This window comes from Raphanus sativus, chromosome 4 (genome assembly GCF_000801105.2).
Source record: "Raphanus sativus cultivar WK10039 chromosome 4, ASM80110v3, whole genome shotgun sequence".
NCBI lineage: Eukaryota > Viridiplantae > Streptophyta > Magnoliopsida > Brassicales > Brassicaceae > Raphanus > Raphanus sativus.
The window spans coordinates 37,490,434-37,509,760 of NC_079514.1; the positions used below are offsets into that span (position 1 = coordinate 37,490,434).

The window sequence follows — 19,327 nt, forward strand, 5'->3', positions numbered from 1 at the left end:
AGCCCGCTAAAGAGTAAGCTCGGCCCATTATCTGATCAATGAGGCCCATTAGAAATTACTGTATCAGTTTTCAATAGTTCTACTTTAACTTCTGAAATGCATGTTACTGACAAGACAAACACTCCAATAAAAAAACAAGAAGCAAACGGAGCATACTAATGTACAAACCTGATTGTAGCAAGTAATTTTATGAAATGTATTGATTGATTTCCGATACAGCTATTTAAGAAAGGCTCCTTCGTATTTAGAGGTCTATATCGTTACTAATTAATTTCTCGTACAAACAATATAAGCACTGATAAACTAGTAAGCAATGATCCATTATATTTTGTTTTCGTAGATTTTATACCAATCAATTTAACTGAAAGATGATATTGTAGTAATGATGATACAAAAAAAAAGGTAACAGAGATGTATATTCTTCTTCTTGCAATCGTTGGGATCATCCAGAAAAGAAATACTAACAGGGATGATTAGAGAAATAACAGGTAACAGAGATGTATATTCTTCCTTGACCATTTTGTTTTTCCAGGTTTTAAAGTAAATCTTTATTTATCCATTTCAAACTATTTTTAGGTAAAAGTCAAAGTCAAAGCTGTTTATTCATTTGATTTTCATTTTAAATAAAGAAAAAAAACTCACACAATTATTTTAAAAAATCCAGCAAGGTCCAACAAAAGGAAAACTCGCTTTCAAAACTCTTTATAAACTCATCACCATACACATTCCAAGTCAATCAAAACACAAAGAAACAAAAAAAAAAAAATGTGGACATCTAAAACCATAACCTTCATTCTTTTCACCGTAACAACACTACTCGCGTCAAGCAACGCAGCCGAAAACGCCACAACGCAACCGCTATTCCCAGCCATTCTAATCTTCGGCGACTCAACCGTGGACACAGGGAACAACAACTACCCTGTAAACACATTCTTCAGAGCTACACATCTACCTTACGGCATCGATCTCCCGAACCACGCAGGTAACGGGAGATTCTCAAACGGAAAACTAATCCCCGACATACTCGCAGCCAAATACAACATCAAACAGCTTGTTCCTCCTTTCTTACAACCAAGCCTCTCCGACCAAGACATTGTCACCGGAGTCTGTTTTGCATCAGCCGGTGCGGGTTACGATGACCTAACGAGTCTCTCTACTCAGGCGATTCCTGTCTCGGAACAGCCTAAGATGTTCAAGAGCTACATTGCTCGCCTTAAAAGTATCGTGGGAGACAAGAAAGCTATGGAGATTATAAACAATGCATTGGTGGTTGTTAGTGCAGGGACTAACGATTTCATCTTGAATTATTACACTATTCCTACAAGGCGTCTTCAGTACCATCATGTCTCTAGCTACCAAGACTTTATTCTTAAGAGGCTTGACAATCTCATTGGGGTAAAGTTTCAAACTACAGCAACATTTCTTCTTGTGCAAGGAAATGCTAATTCCATCTCAAGTTCACATTTCCAATTTAACAAAATAGTATATAGTCTAAAATTAAAATTTGAAACCCTATCAAAAGAAATCACAAACCCTAGACTAAAGCTTATGAAATAATTACTTTTTAAAAATCAGAAACTCATTATGGAAATAACTCTTTTTTATTATTATTTGATTATCTTCCTGGTGTGTGTATGTGTGCAGGAGCTATATAGTTTAGGTTGCAGGAATTTTGTGATCGGAGGTTTACCCCCTATTGGTTGTTTACCGATCCAAATGACTGCTAAGTTCCGCAACATCTTTAGGTTTTGCTTAGAAAAAGAGAACAAAGACTCTGTCGTATACAATCAGAAACTTCAAAATCAAATACCTCAGATGCAAGCATCTCTTACCGGAAGCAAGATCCTTTACTCTGATATATATAACCCTATCCATGACATGATGCAAAACCCTAGCAAATACGGTATAGATACAACCTTTCTTGTCTCTCAAGTTATCCTATAAGACAATATCATCTATGATCACTCATGTGGGATTTTTTAATTAAAAAACAGGGTTTAAGGAGACAAAGAGAGGGTGTTGTGGAACAGGGTTTCTGGAGACGAGCTTCATGTGTAATGTTCTTTCTCCAACTTGTGAGAATCACTCGGAGTTTTTGTTCTTTGACTCGATTCATCCATCTGAAGCTACTTATAATTACATAGGAGACTTGCTTGATGCTAAGATCCGTGAGTGGATTGCGGCTTAAGATCAAAGAGCAGGGGCGGATCTACGTTGGCTGGGAAGGGGGGGGCCTGCTTCCCCTAGTCAAATATCTACAAGTAAATCTATTTACATGAGAAACAGTACACTCAATCTATTTACATGAGACGCATATTAGGACGACCTCACAGTAAATATCAAATGGTGTTTTGTATTACAAAGCTGAGAACAGAGCTGATTCTCCTACCTATGGTGAGATGATTATAGTCACGTTTGATTTTAGGTCTGAGAAGTTCAGCTTTATTAAAAGTCATGGAACCTTTCATTCATATTCTGATAAACTTCAGTGGTAAACTGGCTTCAGTTATGCCGAGTGACTAATTCTTTTAGTAGAGCAAGCAAAATTGATTTGTGTGTGCCGAGTGAATTGATTTATGTTTCTCTTGTCCATGATGGTATGTATCTTATCCTCTTGTTTTATGTTTTGATAAAGAGAGATGTCTTGTGTTCATCTCTAATAAATGACTTTCTCTCTCGTTCTTGACAAATTCAAATTCGTAGCAAGTCATTTTCTTGTCCCAAATGGTTTGATAACAGAGAGATGGCTCCCCTTCAGGAACATCAATGAAACCTCAATAGTTGTTTTTGTTTATGTGTGGAAAAAGTTTGACTAGTTGAGCAAATTGCACAAGAATCCAGAAAGTTGTGAACTTATGGCAATAGTGCTAAACCCATGTACAGAGCCAAGGAAGTAGATGAACATAAGTGTGTTACCGATTCTCCACAAAATAACCATTTTCTTCTAGTAAGTGTCATCTTAGTTAATTAGATTTAATAGTATGAATTAGTTATTTATTTATTTATTTAACGTGTTAAGATTTTAATAATAAAATAATAAAATAAATATATATTTTTTAAGAATAGTGGTAATAAAGTATGTTGACATTATGTCACCATCCTAATTTTATTGATTAACGTTATATAGAAGTATAGAACAGAGCTATATTTGGAACAAAAGTATTATAAGTTTTAGATCAGATAAACAGTTGTGGTTTAAGTTATAAATTAAGAAATAAGTATTAATCTAATTTTTAAATTTGTGGAAACTTATATAAAACAAATAAAAATGATTACTTTGTCCAATCTACATTTTTTTTTGTAATATCCAAAAAATCATTTCCGTACGGATCTAGTCTTGGTCGATTATTAGACATCAAACTTTGGATATTTTCTTTACTCATTACCAAAACTAAAATCGACATCAAAACAAAAAGCTCTCTCAGTTTACTCTACCCTCTGCGGTTGTCTCTCCGACAAACCCTAATTTAGAAAGGGGAAAGAAAGAGAGGGGTTTCAGTTATAATTCCTCTAAATCTCGGTCCTTTTTTTAAAAAATCATTTTGGGGTAAATGGATTCCGAAGAAGACATGCTCGATGCGCACGATATGTACTCAGGTGAGGATGATTTCTACAGCGATGATTACAAGGATAGCGATGGTGATGGTGATGGTGATGATGATGATGATGGGGAACCTGATTACGGCTTTGTTGAGGAAGACGCTGACGATTCTGCCATGATCGCCTCTCATCGCTCTCAGGTTACTTCTACTTAGTTTAGGTGTTGTAGCTTATTAATTGCAAATTTGGAAACTTTATGGGCTTTCTTACCAAAAAAAGAGAATCTCTTTTTTTAGTAGTCTAATTGGAGTAGCCTTGTTAGGGTCTGTTTTGTTTTAGTTCATCATCTACTTTTTTTACTCTTGTGTGATCTCATTGACTGTTGTTAATATGGTTTCCTTCCTTTGCAGAAAAACTTTAGTGTTCTGAGGGAAGAAGATATTCTGAGGCACCAGAGGGATGCTATTGAGCGAGTTTCTGTCGTCCTCTCTATTACTCAAGTCGAAGCCAGTATTCTGCTTCGTTACTTCCACTGGTAAACAACGCCTTTGATATTACCACTATTGATGTTTCTCATCTTTCCTTTGTTAATATATATATATGCTTCCTTGTTTTATCTTCAACTTTTTGTTTTGTGGTCATAATATCAAATAATCTCTATTGTTTTTTCCAGAATGTATATCCCTGTGTGTGATTATTCTAAGCTTCCTGATGCGATGAGAAACTTGTCATTTCAGGAGTGTTGGTAAAGTTCATGATGAATGGTTTGCTGATGAAGAGAGAGTCCGGAATACTGTGGGCATATTAGAGAGACCTGTTGTTCCACCATCTGTTGACACTGAAGTATGTCGTTTACATTGTAGAATATGAAGTGTTAATTTTTTTTCATTTCTCTGGCTTGATAATTCGTGTCTTACTGATGCATGATATGGTGTTTAGCTTACATGTGGAATCTGTTTCGATCCTTACCCTCCTGAGAAGATTGCTTCGGTTTCTTGTGGCCATCCTTTCTGCACTACCTGCTGGACAGGTTCGTTGTATATCATCTTCCTTTCATTTGCTCATTAGCATCCTCAAAACTGTTACATCTCAAAGAGTGAAACTTTTGCTAGTTTAGATTGTTTCCCTGTATTTATCCGAGTTAGACAATCGGATTGTTATTTTTCAAAATCTTCCACCTTTAAGTGTTCTGAGACAGCTTGTGTGCTCCATTTTCCACTACAATATATTGTTGAGCGGTAACTTACCTTCTATGTTTTGCAGGTTATATCAGCACAACTATTAATGACGGCCCGGGATGTTTGATGCTAAGATGTCCTGACCCATCTTGTCTAGCTGCTGTTGGTCATGATATGGTTGACAAATTAGCGTCTGAAGAAGATAAGGACAAGTACAATAGATACTTTCTTAGGTCTTATATTGAAGACAACAGAAAGGTAAAGGCTACCTAGATCATTTACTTCAAAATACATTATTATTCATCACCTATGCTATTTTGTTGAGGGATTGAAATTCAAAATGAACTTAGCCTTTACAACATGTTGCTAGTATTGTTAGAACGTTTTGTTCATTTTCATGATTACATTGTCTATACCTACTCTCGAACTATCTTTAATGTCTTCGGTTAAGCAGCGTTTCAAATTATTTTAGTCTCTGTCAGTCTGTCCACTATCCGAATAATGCGGTGTTGCTTATGATCCGGTTATCTTGTTCAGATGAAGTGGTGTCCTGCCCCGGGGTGTGAATATGCGATTGATTTTGTTGCCGGGTCTGGAAACTATGATGTTTCTTGCCTGTGCTCGTTTAGCTTCTGCTGGAATGTAAGTCCTTTGGTCAACACCCATTAATTTAATTACTCCTATTTTTTTTTCTTGTTTTTTGGTTGATCAATAGCTGTGTTAAATCTGAATTTTAGTGCACAGAAGAGGCTCACCGACCTGTGGATTGTAGCACCGTTTCAAAATGGATACTAAAGAACAGTGCTGAATCTGAAAATATGAATTGGTATACACTCTATCTCTCTCCCTATCTTTATTTACTTGTGTTCTTGATCCTTTATATATCTTGCTAATCAAACTTTGCCTCCTTTTTGAGCAGGATACTTGCCAATTCAAAGCCTTGTCCTAGATGCAAGCGGCCAATTGAAAAAAATCAGGGCTGTATGCATATGACATGCACACCGCCTTGTAAATATGAATTTTGTTGGTAATTCTTCGTCTCCATCTCTAACTAAAAATATCTTAGTTTGGTTTTGTTTATTTTACACCTCTGCAATTTTGCACTATAAGTGTGTTCTCTTCAACGCCTTACAACTTATTCTTGTGAAGTTTAAGTACAAGAAACACTAATGATGGTGTGTATAATATAATTGTACCTAATAGGCTTTGTCTTGGTGCGTGGATGGACCATGGGGAAAGAACTGGTGGTTTTTATGCTTGTAACCGGTACGAGGTGGCCAAGCAAGAAGGGCAGGTAAGACCTGGAGTAATTGTTTAATCCTTTGTGACATTTATCTCAGACATTTAAACTGATTTTTTTATTAATAATATGGGGTCATCATCTTTCCTTGTTTTTTTTTAGTATGATGAGACTGAAAGGAGGAGAGAGATGGCCAAAAACTCACTGGAGAGGTACACACATTATTATGAACGCTGGGCAAGCAATCAAACGGTATGCACAATGCTGTACTTCTTATGCCTAGGCTAGGATGTTTTGTAGCTCTTCATCATTGATTTTTTTTTCTTCTTCTTTTGTGTGATTTGGCAGTCGAGGCAAAAGGCTATGACGGATCTGCAGCAATTGCAGACGCATAATGTAAGACCTATTATGTTCCTTTAGAGTTTCATTAGAGTTATAGTATTCATTTTTGAAGTGAATATAGTTGTGAATGGATGGCATTTCCCTCGTCCTATATTCGGTAGACTAATCATTTCCCTCGATTTTGTTCTTGCAATGTTCCCATATGTTTCCTGGTCATAAAATGCGTACTACATTAGTTGTTGGTCTCAGGTTTTTAAGTTGTTAATGTATCTATTTATAAGTATCGGCATGCATTTGAAAATCTTCTATGGGAGGGAGGTTCTATTTTCAGGGAACTTGAAGGGTTTGGCTGTTTCTAATACTCTGTTATGTGCATTTTACTTATGTCGATTTCTGACAGCTTGAGAAGCTTAGTGATAAGCAGTGCACACCAGAATCTCAGCTCAAATTCATCTTAGAAGCTTGGCTTCAGGTGAGCAGATAAAAATGTTTAGATAACCGACCGAGGATTCCCCATAGCCATTTTTTTTTTTCATATTAGTTCCTCATGTGATTTTACCACTGCAGATTATCGAATGTAGGCGAGTCTTGAAATGGACATATGCGTATGGATACTACCTACCTGATCATGAACATGCTAAGCGACAATTTTTCGAGTATTTGCAAGGTCACTAACCCTCTTGTGTGAAACGTCTTACTGTGTATCTATGTTATTTGATTCAGAAGCAGCTTTAACTTTTTTCATATTGTTTCAGGGGAGGCTGAGTCAGGTTTGGAGAGGCTTCATCAATGCGTAGAGAAGGACTTGCTTCAATTTCTCAACGCAGAAGGCCCATCAAAAGATTTCAATGATTTCCGGACAAAACTAGCTGGTTTGACCAGGTTAGACGTTTCTGTCTTAATACATTATCTATCATGTTGTTCAGACGGACCCTGTGGGATGTAGTTTGTGCAAAATAAGTGACACTATGTTGAAGGGTCATAGTCAGGTCCTATGGTAGTTTTCTGAAGTAGCTCCCTGACTAACTTTCGACACAAGATTCTTTCTGCTAATGAACGCCGTTCAGATATTTTTCGGGAAACTAAACTTGTGCTTTTACTCTTGTATTTCTGCAGCGTAACTAAAAACTACTTTGAGAACTTGGTGAAAGCTCTGGAGAACGGTCTTGCTGATGTAGACTCACGCGCGGCTTGCAGCAGCAAATCAACAAGCTCTAAATCAACAGGTTGCAGTAGCAAAACAAGAGGGAAAGGCAAAGGAAGTTCCAGAAGTGGTGGATCATAATAATATATGTCTTCGTCAAGTTACAAAACCCGAATTGGTCTTAAAGATTACTTCCAGCTGTTTCTTTGGACATTTGGAGAATGCACACCGGTCAAAGTTAAACCCCTGAACGGCACTCGCATAGTGAAAAGGTTCAGTTCTTTTCTTATGTGTGTGGTTGTGATAAGTTTCCTGCTTATGTATAGTGTAAAAGAATATGTCTGTGTTATCTTTTTCACACGTTGTAACTTCACTTATGTCATCTGCTCTGCTATGACAATCTCTATGAAAACCAAATCTATGCTCTCTTCTGTTTTTACCTTCATGTTGTGTTGAAAAGAGTTTTTTTAAAGAAAAGAAGATGAACAATGCAGCTTTAAAGCCAATCTAATCACATTTTCTTTGTCACTAGTAGCTCCAAGAACAAAACAAATTAAAAAGAATAAACAAAGAGATCAATTTTTCTTTAGTTTCTTAGACCTGAGGGCTTGTAAGTTTTGGAGTGGACAAGCTCCATTGATTTGTTCTTGGGATCAAATACATTAGCTTTCTTCCTTGCTACAGGGAACTCCATGGAATGAAACTTAGGACCATTGTTCCCACCATCTTCTTTGAACATCTTGATGCTCAGAGCATTCAACAACGCCCTGGAGTACTGCCTCGACGCCATTTTCCAGTCCGTCCCTGACTTCATCATCGCCTTAAACTCATCAAAGCTTATCCGTCCATCCTGTCAACAACCAAACATGTTAGGAATAAAGCAGCTTAGGTTTTTGCTACAGTTAACTCATTTTACCTTGTCGAGGTCAACGTCAAAGAAGATATCTTTGATCCACTGGTCACCACCGTGGCCTAGCTTATCATCATCAAATAGAGCTTCCTTGAGCTCATCCAGCTCGATAAATCCGTTCTCGTTCTTGTCAAAATACTGGAAAGCTTGCTGCAAATGCTCATCACATCCCATTCTCTTCAAATGTATTGCCAGCGTCACAAACTCTTCACAGCTCAACATCCCACTCCCATCTGTATCCGCTGCATCCATCAGCATCTTCACATCGCCGTCGGGACAAACTTGTCCAAACTTCTTCAGCCCGTCTCTAAGTTCCTCGAATGTCAAGCGACCGTTCTTGTCAGTGTCCATCGTTTGAAACATCTCTACTATCTCTTCTATCTCCTTGTTTGGTAGATTATCCGCAACAATCTAAAAGATTTGTTTCCGGATCAGTAACAAGATTTGATTTAGTAAATGCATGTTGTTTGTGAAATCAAGAAATATTATATATTTACCCTGAGGACTTTCTTCTTAAACCTGTTCATCAACAGGAACTGTTGAATCTTGGTCCTCACGTTATCTCCTAGATTCACATTTGGTGCCCTCTCTGCGTTCTGTATCCATGGATGTTCTATAAAACATAGATTTTCCAATCAAATGATGTGGTTTTATTAATTTTATTATATAGATAATGAAATGTTATTATCATTAGGTTACCAAGAACTTCTTGAACTGTGAGTCTGCTATAAGGGTTTGCATCAAGCATGTCCTTAACGAGCTCTTTGGCTTCAGCTGAGACTTTTGGCCAAGGATCTCTCTCGAAATCGATGTCCCCTCTCACGATCGCATGCGCGATTCCTTCCTCAGTCTCTGCCCAAAAGGGAGGAACACCACAAAGCAAGATGTAGAGTATAACACCAGCGCTCCATACATCTACCTCGGGACCGTAGTTTCGTCTCAAAACCTCTGGAGCCATGTAGTAAGGACTCCCCACGATCTCGTTGAACCGCTGAGCTGCAATATCCATTTGATTCAAACGGAGTTTCCTCTTCAAGAAAATAAACTATAGAGATGTGGTTGGTTAGTGTACCAGGTTTGAAGAAAATGGAGAGACCAAAGTCAATAGCTTTGAGTTGTGCAGTCTCGGTTTCGTTCGAGAAGAGGAAGTTCTCTGGTTTAAGATCTCTATGAATCACTCCATGTTCATGACATACCTTGACAAGCAAGAAACAACAATAAAAGGCGGGAAAAAGAAGAAAAAAAAGATACAAAGAGATTTGAATTTTTTTCACACACCTTGACAACTTCAAGAATGGTTTTAGCGACAGATGCAGCGGCGCGTTCAGTGTAGTGACCTCTAGAGACAATACGGTCAAAAAGCTCTCCTCCTTCACAAATCTCCATGACAAGATAAACCGCGTCTCTGTCCTCAAAAGCTTCTTTAAAGCTAACAATGTTTGGATGTTTTGGTAAGCTTCTCATGATCTCTACCTCTCTTCTTACATCCTCAACATCTATTTCTGTCCTTAGCTTCTCCTTTGATATCCTCTTACACGCAAATCTGCCAGGTTTTTCTTCAAGGAATCAAACAAAACAAAACAATTTTTGCGCAAAAACAAACTTTCAAATCCTAGCGCTAGGAGTCTACTCTCCTAAAACCATCACCAATAGTTCATTCTATTTTTCCTTCAAAACAAAATAATATTATTATAGAATTAAATAGTGTTCTAATCATACTCTATTTTAGAATGAAAAACTGAAAAAAACATAAACGAGTTACTATATTTATTAAGTAAACCTACTTTTTAATTTATTATATTATATAATGAAAAATAGAGTTGGTATGAATTCTTTTACTATAATCTATTTTAGAATCTATTTTATAGTGAAAAATATAGTGAATTTGGAGATAATTAGTAAGATTTAATTTAACATTGTTTGAATCCTACTGAGAATTTACAGACTTATAACCTCATCATCGTCTTTCAATTAAAGAACTTCAAAAGAAAATATATAAAAGAGATTACCTTTCTCGAGTAGTGATCTCAATACATTCATGAGTGACTCCGAACTCACCACGGCCTAGTTCTTTCCCCAACTCATACTTGACGAAGATTCCATCTCCAATAGGCTCAGGAAGAACACGGCTCGGTGGCTGGAAAATCAATCTCCGGGAAAGATTAGTCGAAGAAGAATCAGTTTTAGGGTTGGAGGATGTTTTGCTTTTACCGGTGTTTCGCCTTCTTGCCGGCCTCTTCCCAAAGGGAGAACCTTTCAATGGAGACGAAACACAGCTTCCCATAGGATATATGGGGTTTCTTTGGAATAGATATCCAACGGAACCACGAGTGATCGATGAATTACAATCGATCAAAAGCGATTTTTTTCAAGAAGGAGATGTATTCAAATGCACCCCATGCATGGGAAGGAAGAGAGAAGCTTGGCAATCAAGGTTAGGTTTTTTTTTTGTTCTTGGACTTCTCTCTTCTTTTGATTTCTTTTTTAGTGTTTTCTAAAGTTTATTTTTGTTGTTAATTTGAAGAAAGAGGAAGTCCTAAAAGACAGGAAGATTGAGAGAGGGAAACAAAGAGAATGGATGGATGGAGAAAGCTTTCTATATTTGGTCATGACAGTCTGTTTGGTCAAGTTTATTACATAATAAAGCGGTTAACATTGTTGCCGTTGTTTTATGTTTTTTTCTCCTCCCGCCATTTTTCCTAGTCTAAGCTGATCCAAGTTTTTTTTTTCTCTATATTGTTTTACACATAAATGTTCCCATATATTGAGAGTAAGCAGTATTATCGTAGCTCTTACTACTCTAACAGCCTACTTAGTCTTTAACAGACATTTAAAAAGTCTATTAAAATTTCATCATTTGGATCTTTAATAGTTTGTTAGATAACTGAACTCTGTTAAATGTTTGGAGAGATATGCATGCTAACAGATAAGTTTTTCTATAAATTTGGAACACTTTGGTTATCCTGATCATCAATTAGATTATTAAATAGTTTTAACATTTTGCAACACTATAATTTTTATCAATTTTGTATCAATGTTGAATCGATTATGATTTGCTTTAAAACATTAACCAAGGCTAAATCCACGTGAAATATACTAGTAGTAGGCCTAACTTGTAGAGTTGGTCTACTGCATAGGACTAAAGATGTATATTTTGTCCAATAGCCTGGGTTCAAATATATAAGTAACAAGTTGATATGGCCGAGTTGGTCTAAGGCGCAGGATTAAGGTTCCTGTCCGAAAGGGCGTGGGTTCAAATCCCACTGTCAACAATTTATTTTTTTCACTGTGTTTTTGATATGCTTGACATGTCACACTGTTGACCCCCTTACTCTAGTGATCTGACACTCTGGAAATTTCGTCATCCTAAAGTAACTCTTCTCGACTGAACTAAAATCAGCTCCATTGTTTAAGAAAATCGGATTCTGAGGTTTGATTGCTGGTTTCTGTTTTCTATGGGAGAAGAACTAATGAGAGTGTCATCAATAAGTTCCTATTTGATAACTAGCAAGAGTCTAGCGGTGGCATTGTTGTTAACCCCCTCCTCATGCGCTTCAGATTTTCTTTTTTTTTTGGTGTCTGCCTCAAAGCTCTCAATAACTTGCAAGATGTTGCATACTCCACAAGTTTTAACATTAAGCACAAAACTAGCGACAAAATGGGCGAACTTAAGTTTTTTTATTTGCCAATCAAAACAAACTTTTCGAAACAGCAATTATAATCCTTCAGATGTTGTTCTTTTATTCTGGATAAAATGCAAAAAAAAAGAAAGAAAGGAGAGTGATAGCATCAGCTTCTTGAAAACTTCACACAGCTGAGACATTTTGCAGAAGAGAGTGTTGTCGCAAACAAGCTCATAGGAACTTCCTGTGTGGTCTGCCTGCATCTTCGTCTTGCATATGCTGTAAAAAATAAAAATTAAAGTTTTCAGTATATTATAGCTTTGACTCTGATGTTGTGAAGCACAAGACAAAACAAACACATAGTACTCAATCACATAAGACAGCCCCCTTGAGGCCTTGACGACAATATATGCGCAAAACTCCTCAAGAACTGAAGTAAAACAAAGTGGTAAGAGAAAGCAGATGAAGCCCAGTTTTAGCTAAAACCAATCAAGATTAAAAGGATGAGCCTTTAAAGACAATACTTGATTGAATCAATCCTTTTGTCTCTTCAACAACTTTGGCAATAGGTCAAAACCGAAACACAAGAAGATACATAAACATATCTCAAATTCAAAGCTCACAGTAACATCAAAAAACAAAATTAGGGCACAAAAACAGACATGGAACATTTCTGATTCCAAGAGAGAGAGAGAGAGAGATCGAGAGATCGAGAGAGAGAGAGAGAGAGAGCTAACGAAATCTTTGACGATGCCCTTGTAGACGATGATGGGGAGGGCGATGCCGAAGATTCCGATGAGAGCGAAGTTGCGACGTGTCCATCGGAAGTTGTGCTCGAGATTCTCCCTAGCGGATCCCCAATCCTCGATGAACTTGTTCTTGTTCGTCTCCATTCCTCCTCCCATCTTCTTCTTCTTCTTCTTCTTTCGCTTTTCTCGATTCACCTTCCTCTTCGACGACTGTGGAGGAGACCTGTGGTTAGTAGTTGGAGGCAGCTCTGGTCGATCCCGGTTTAGTCAATTTTATTTCATCAATTTGTAGTAAACCAAATTCTCACGAGCGACAACGATTATCTGATGTGAAAGTCACTTCAGCCCAAGGCCCATTTAATAATGGGCCTAATGCTTCGTTTAACAAGTTTTTTTTTAGTTGTTGTGATTAGTTCTTTAGGACTTTAATTAAAGATCAATTCACAATTTTAAAATTTCTCTTTATAGACGAGTTAGCCGCGTAAATTTTTTTAATTTAATTCAAAAGTTTTTTCTGAATTTACTACTAAGGAAAAAGGAAAACATTCTATAAAAAAATATAGATTCATGAATTTTCATTTAATTGATTAATACTACATGTTTCCTTAATTCAAAGTTTGACTTATGAGAGAATCTCTACAAGGTGATTGTAATTGGATCTCGTCAAAGTGCCAAAATTAATGAATTTGCGCTATTCAATTCTCATCTCTCTCTCTCCTTTACTCTTTTACATTTCCACATGCATAGATTTCGACCTTCAATTGCTGAAGGTGACAAAGCTTCTTTCTCATTCTCGTTTTGTGGTGCTATGTATTTACATTTTGATTTCTTCCACCTCTGTTTCTTGAACGGTCACAAAAAGCTTTCTTTAGGGGTTTATATTCTCTCAAGTTTAGTTGTTGAAACTTAGTGCTCGGTCTGTCACACTTCTTTAATCTGATATTCTATTTTTTAAATGTATACTTCATTCTCTTATTACATCAACGTATCAAGAATGTTAAAAGGGTTTAAAAAAAAATCATATATCATCTTTCAAGTAGTTGACGTTTTCTTGTTTTCTTATTCAGAGAAAATGACAAGAATGTGTTCTGCATTTACCCTTTCTGATTTTATCTCTAATCACACGCTAATGTGTGTTTAGGTTATGATCTGGTCTGCTTTTGAAAAGTAAATAAAAAGATTTAGTTCTGAATATTGAAAGAGCAAAACATCTGAAACAAGCAAATATGTCTTTTGCAGGTGGGAAAGATGGATCTAAAGGTTTCGTGAAGAGGGTTACATCAACTTTATCACTAAAGAAAAACAAGAAGAACACCACAACAACAAACGATCCAAAACCACTTCTTCCACGGTCCAAATCAACAGGCTCCAACTATGAACCCATGATACGTCCTCTACCTCAAGGGAAAAAGACTCTTCAAGATGTCAAAGCAGCAAACGCAAAGAGGACCAAATCTGCAGGTGTTTCTCCTCAACCACGCCGCGAAAAGATCGATGATTCATCCCGTAACAAAGAACAGTTCATTAAGATGAGATGTTTTGACGACAGCGACTCCGTTTGGTTGGCTTCTGACTGCGCTTCTACCACTTCTCTTCTAGAGGAACGCAGAGTCTCTGTCTCGTTTCATTTCTCCCTAGATGAGAAGGTTGTCTCTTGGTTATCAAACGCTGCTAACTCGTCATTGTCTCTGAAAGAGAATCATCAGCATCACCAGACAAGTTCAAAGAACACAAAATCATGTTCTTCGGAGAACGTACGAAAAGATGGAAAGTTTTGCAACTCAGATGGTAAATATATTGGAACAGGTTCTGCTAAGCCGTCTTCTTCGCGTTTAACTGAGAGCAACAACAAGACTTGTCCAAGGAAGTCATGTGAAGAGCCATCTAATCATGAAGAAAAGAAAGTTAGTTTCTCACTAGAGTCAGAGGTGTCTCCTTCTACTCCTGCTAAACCCATAGTGGAAGAGAGTGGAGAATCAAAGAGAAAGAATGTTGTGGAGCCGCTTTTCTGGCCATTGGAGCAGAAGTTTGACTGGACGCCAGAGGATATACTTAGGCATTTCACCATGTCACCACGGAGAAAGAAATCAATAGGAACCAAAGGTGCAAGCACATCTCCAAGATCAATGAGAACACAGCTTCAGACAAGAAAGCTAGATCTCAAAGAAGGGTGCAAGAGAAAGCTCATGTTCAACGGCGGTCCTGGATCGAACTCAAAACCAACAAGGATTCCCGAACTGAAAAGAACAGTGAGCAGCAACAAGGAAACCGAGAACAGCAAGCAACCCATCAGGAACAATATTGTGAAGAGGAACAAAAGTTTGCCATCTAGGTTGAGGAAATCGAGTAGAGTATCTTCAAAGGTGGTACCTGTTGAAGAGAGTGGAGAAGAGATAGGAGGCAGAGAGGGGAAAACACCTAAGAAGCTTATCATGACACGCAAGTCCAGGACTTTCTTGGAAGATGACTTTGCTTTGATGAATGATTTCTCTATAGAGAAAGCTGTTGGGCTTTGCGAGTTCAGGGGAAGAGAAGGCATAGATTCAGACTTCAACACTGATGGTTTCTTGTTTGAAGATTCTCTATGAAGGATCAAAAAAGGCTTACTGGTGGTGTAAAATAGTGTATACTTTGCCAAAAACCAACATCTCTATTGGTGAAAATTTTGTTGCTTGTTTGTATATCTATTGGATAGTAAATACATGTGACATTTATATATACACGTATATGTATCTGTTTTGGATCAATCAAAGAAACCATAACATATGTTATGTTTGAGTTCTAAATTTTCATAAGATGTTTGTTTCATTCATCTGAAATCTGAATGTTAAGCTCCTTAGTATGTCTAAATATTATGCAATGCATCATTTTCTTGCTAGTCAGTATCTTATAGACCAAGTAATCTGGTAGGCTTACATTATCGATTACTAAAACATTATAGTCGAAACATTAGTGAACATGGCTTACATTATCTATTGCAATATATATATATATATATATATATATATATATATATATATAATACTGCAATAGAGGATAATTCTTTAGCCAGATCTCAAAGCATTGTAGAATCCACACACAATCTAAGAAAATGTCTACACAAACATAACCAAACAAAAGAAGCGTACATAATCTGTTCACTCTCACACCCAAAATATAGAAAGAAACAACAGATGTGTGCGAAACTTATCAGCAATCAAAAGTATCACGTACTGATATTGACATATAAGAGCCATTGTCTTTCCAACGGTTTGTGTTTTATAACCTTTTAAGTTATCGAATGACTATTTCTGTCTTGTTTTGGTATTCATCTTTCTTATCCTCTTGTTCACTACGGAGCAATGATTTGTTCTAAATTATATATTAGAAACTCTGTTTATACTGGTGACACCATATATGTAATTACGTTATCCACTAATTTCACTTGTCTCTAGCTATGAAAAATTATAGCTATAATATAAATCAAATCGCCATGAATTGAATCATGGCGATGTAATAAGTAGTTTTCTTTCAGTACCCACTCTTGAAAGTTGCGACCAGTAATACATAGTAACGATTCTTTTGTCACTGAATTCTATATATTTATTTTAGCTTGAATATTTTCCTACACTTGGTAAAAAAAAACATATTGTTAATTTTATTTGGCCAGCCACGATATTGTTACCCCAATTTTGAAAAGAAAAGAATTGTTTCCGTCGTTGATTGGTGTCGAGATCTGTAGGTGTGATTTCGTTCAACTCCATCATCTGATTTGCACCATAGCCTTGTATTTCTTCATCAGCTTCGAAATCCATTCAGGTGTAATCGTTTCCGTCGGCTCCTCCTCCTCCGCAACGTCGCCTTGACCGTAAACGCTCTCCTTCATTTGTATCGCTTCTCGTCTTTGTTGGTATTGCCTCCCATGGATTCTCTGATGTGTTTTCTTCCATGTTCATGTGTTGTAAGTAGAGAGAGATAGAAGAAAATCAAGAAAGAGAGAAGAGAGAAGCGCTAGTGAAAAGAAGTTAAAAAGCGTTGACTTGTGTTATATACCACTACTTTTTTATTTGCTCGCTTGGTTTTTTTTTTTACAACAATGAAACTAAAACTATTATCTTGTTATTTACTTATTTTAATGCATAAAAATAACAAAATATAAACATCATTACCTATACTTATAACCACATTTTGACTAACAAAAAACACAGAATAGAAAACATAAAGAATCAAGTATCATATAAAATTAATAAATTTACTAGATTTTGACCCGCCCTTTAAAGGGCGGGTATATTTTTTGTTTTAATTTAGTTTTCATATTTGTTTTTTTGTAACTATATTTGTATTTTTATTTGTAATCATATTTATATATAAATCTTAATCAAAATATATTTTATTAAATAATAACAATTTAAAAATTGATCTGGTATATTGCCGGTCGAATCCGCCAACCCGCGGATATATTGTCGGTCGAATCCGCCAACCCGCGGATATATTGTCGGTCAAACCCGCCAACCCGAGGGTTACAGTTTTGTTTTGGTCAAAAATATGATCCGTACAACCCGCAAACAAATAATTTGTACTGGACCCGCCCCATTTAATTTTTCGGTTATTCGCAGGTTATAAACTTTTTAAAGCTAATTATTTAATTTAATTATTAAAAAAATATAAAACAATATATTTATAATAAAAATATATATTTTTTAAAATCTTAAAATTGTTTTTTTTAAATTACCACATTTTTAAAAAAGTGTTTACTTTCTTATTTTTATTTTTAAATACTTTTCGGGTCGGCGGGTACCCACAATCCAAAATCTACCAACCCCGCACCCACTCTGATTTTTAAATGAACATATTTTATCGTAAGTTTCCTTAAAGTCAAGATTCTGACTCGCTTTTTTAAAGGGCGGGTACATTTTTGTTTGAATTATTTTGAGAAATTTAATTCAATATTTATATTTTCTGTAACTATATTTGTAATTAATATTAATTTAATTTAATATAATTTTTGGTAACTATATTAAATATGCCAAGTTACATAACTATATACTTGTGTCATATGCATTTCAGAAATTTTCATAAAAATTTTATTTCTAAAGTTTACAACAATATTATACTTTTGTAGTAGTTACCTAACATAATTAGTCAAGAATATTCGTACCTAAAAACCTGATTCAGAATCGACCAGAAAATCAAAGTCTCATACTCAGTGTTTTGAAACTCGATCAAGACCCGCAGTTGAACCGGTAAATCTGGTGACCCAAGATAAATCCGGTTTAGGTTTTGTGAAAAACCTAATATTTAAAAACCCAGTGAACCCGTAAAAAATCACTAAAATCTGGTTGCCAGTTGAACTACTGGTTGAACTAAAAGATAACTTTTACTTCTTTTTTGGTTTTTAATTATGTTTTGAAAATCTATTTTATATAATTTTAATAAAGAAATTAGGTTTTTTTTTATTTTTGTTATCGACAATTTATTAATAATGTTTTACTTCTGGTTTATTTTGGATTTGGAAATTTAATTTTATTATTTACATTACACATATAAATATTTATGAATTTTTAAGTTTTGGTATTATTTGTTAGATGTCATAAATTAACTTGTTACAAAAAAAAATCTAAACTATTTTGATATTTTTCCTATCATGAATATAAATGCTATTACTTGTTTATTGATAATATATATACAGAATGATATTAAGCATTGAAAAATCAAAACATCTAATGTATGAATTGTTTGCTGTCAGTGATTGTAGTTGAATATTCTTGCTTTGCATATATATAGTTAATATATACGTGATTTTCTTCACAACAAAACAAAGGCATCCGAAATTGTAGGAAGTAAAGAGGAGGAGGTAGGCGTCATAGATCAGTTACATTATTTGATCGTTATGTAACCATACAATTATATAGGTGATGTTAAATTAATCTTAGATAAAAATTAAATTAATCTCTGAAAAAAATTGAGATTATTAAATAACACAAAATTAATTTTGGTGAGAAGAACGTAACCAAATAACATATATGAAATTTACATCATTGGCGAACCTAAATAGAGGATTGTGGTAGCACTTACCCCCATAATAATTTGAATTTCTGGTATATTTCTTAACAATTTGATGTCTACACCTATAATTATATCTAAATCATTGTGCACACCCACTGGAAAAAATCTTTGGATTCGTCTCTGATTTACATAATAATTTTAGTACTTTAACAATCTGCATTTGGAATCAACCCAAAAAAAAATAACTGTTATACATATATATATATCGGTATAAGTAAAGTCATATGGGAAAAAGTAGTTACCGAGAACTATGTGGACGGGGGGTTACGTACGTTTTTTTCTCCTCTTTACAGCAAATAAGCGGTAGTTATAGTTTTTGAATTTTAATTAAAACATAGAAATAATAAATTGGACACAACATGTATCAATAAGGCAAACTGCAAAATTAATAGAATAAATATTGAAATTCTAAAATGATACTGATTTTGAAATAAAATTATACTCTAGAACAACAAATGAAATAGAACAGAGAGAATAGTAAAGAATGACTTAAAAATATAAATGAAAAATATACACCATACAAGGAATAAACCTTTAAAATTTAAATATAAAAATA

The 19,327-nt window shown here is 35.4% G+C and overlaps 5 protein-coding genes and 1 non-coding gene across 6 annotated transcripts; 4 read left to right on the top strand and 2 right to left on the bottom strand.

Annotated features, from left to right (window-relative positions):
* The first annotated feature begins 765 nt into the window (after window positions 1-765).
* Window positions 766-2,188, top strand: LOC108853895 (GDSL esterase/lipase At1g58430-like). The gene is made up of 3 exons (XM_018627372.1): window positions 766-1,395; window positions 1,645-1,903; window positions 1,995-2,188. Exons 1-3 carry the CDS (start codon window positions 766-768, stop codon window positions 2,186-2,188), a joined length of 1,083 nt encoding a protein of 360 aa, XP_018482874.1.
* Window positions 2,189-3,369: 1,181 nt separating this feature from the next.
* LOC108853903 (probable E3 ubiquitin-protein ligase ARI7) lies at window positions 3,370-7,871 on the top strand. Its single transcript, XM_018627380.2, has 15 exons — window positions 3,370-3,740; window positions 3,951-4,075; window positions 4,278-4,383; window positions 4,480-4,570; window positions 4,804-4,976; window positions 5,256-5,360; window positions 5,456-5,544; window positions 5,638-5,745; window positions 5,922-6,012; window positions 6,121-6,210; window positions 6,307-6,354; window positions 6,701-6,772; window positions 6,868-6,967; window positions 7,056-7,182; window positions 7,417-7,871. Exons 1-15 carry the CDS (start codon window positions 3,552-3,554, stop codon window positions 7,583-7,585), a joined length of 1,683 nt encoding a protein of 560 aa, XP_018482882.2. The 5' UTR covers window positions 3,370-3,551; the 3' UTR covers window positions 7,586-7,871.
* Window positions 7,872-7,896: 25 nt separating this feature from the next.
* Window positions 7,897-10,813, bottom strand: LOC108853902 (calcium-dependent protein kinase 24-like). Its single transcript, XM_018627379.2, has 7 exons — window positions 10,364-10,813; window positions 9,633-9,897; window positions 9,427-9,550; window positions 9,054-9,350; window positions 8,852-8,967; window positions 8,361-8,765; window positions 7,897-8,294 (listed from the first exon to the last, which is right to left on the bottom strand). The coding sequence occupies exons 1-7, from the start codon at window positions 10,636-10,638 to the stop codon at window positions 8,031-8,033; spliced, it is 1,746 nt and encodes a 581-aa protein (XP_018482881.1). The 5' UTR covers window positions 10,639-10,813; the 3' UTR covers window positions 7,897-8,030.
* A 732-nt stretch (window positions 10,814-11,545) lies between these two features.
* Window positions 11,546-11,626, top strand: TRNAL-AAG (transfer RNA leucine (anticodon AAG)). The gene has a single exon. It is a non-coding gene; the product is annotated as a tRNA-Leu (tRNA).
* A 387-nt stretch (window positions 11,627-12,013) lies between these two features.
* On the bottom strand, window positions 12,014-12,987 carry LOC108851391 (uncharacterized). Its single transcript, XM_018624813.2, has 2 exons — window positions 12,715-12,987; window positions 12,014-12,256 (listed from the first exon to the last, which is right to left on the bottom strand). Exons 1-2 carry the CDS (start codon window positions 12,880-12,882, stop codon window positions 12,209-12,211), a joined length of 216 nt encoding a protein of 71 aa, XP_018480315.1. The 5' UTR covers window positions 12,883-12,987; the 3' UTR covers window positions 12,014-12,208.
* A 333-nt stretch (window positions 12,988-13,320) lies between these two features.
* On the top strand, window positions 13,321-15,466 carry LOC108853135 (uncharacterized). The gene is made up of 2 exons (XM_018626590.2): window positions 13,321-13,496; window positions 13,966-15,466. The coding sequence occupies exons 1-2, from the start codon at window positions 13,466-13,468 to the stop codon at window positions 15,312-15,314; spliced, it is 1,380 nt and encodes a 459-aa protein (XP_018482092.2). The 5' UTR covers window positions 13,321-13,465; the 3' UTR covers window positions 15,315-15,466.
* Window positions 15,467-19,327: the final 3,861 nt, after the last annotated feature.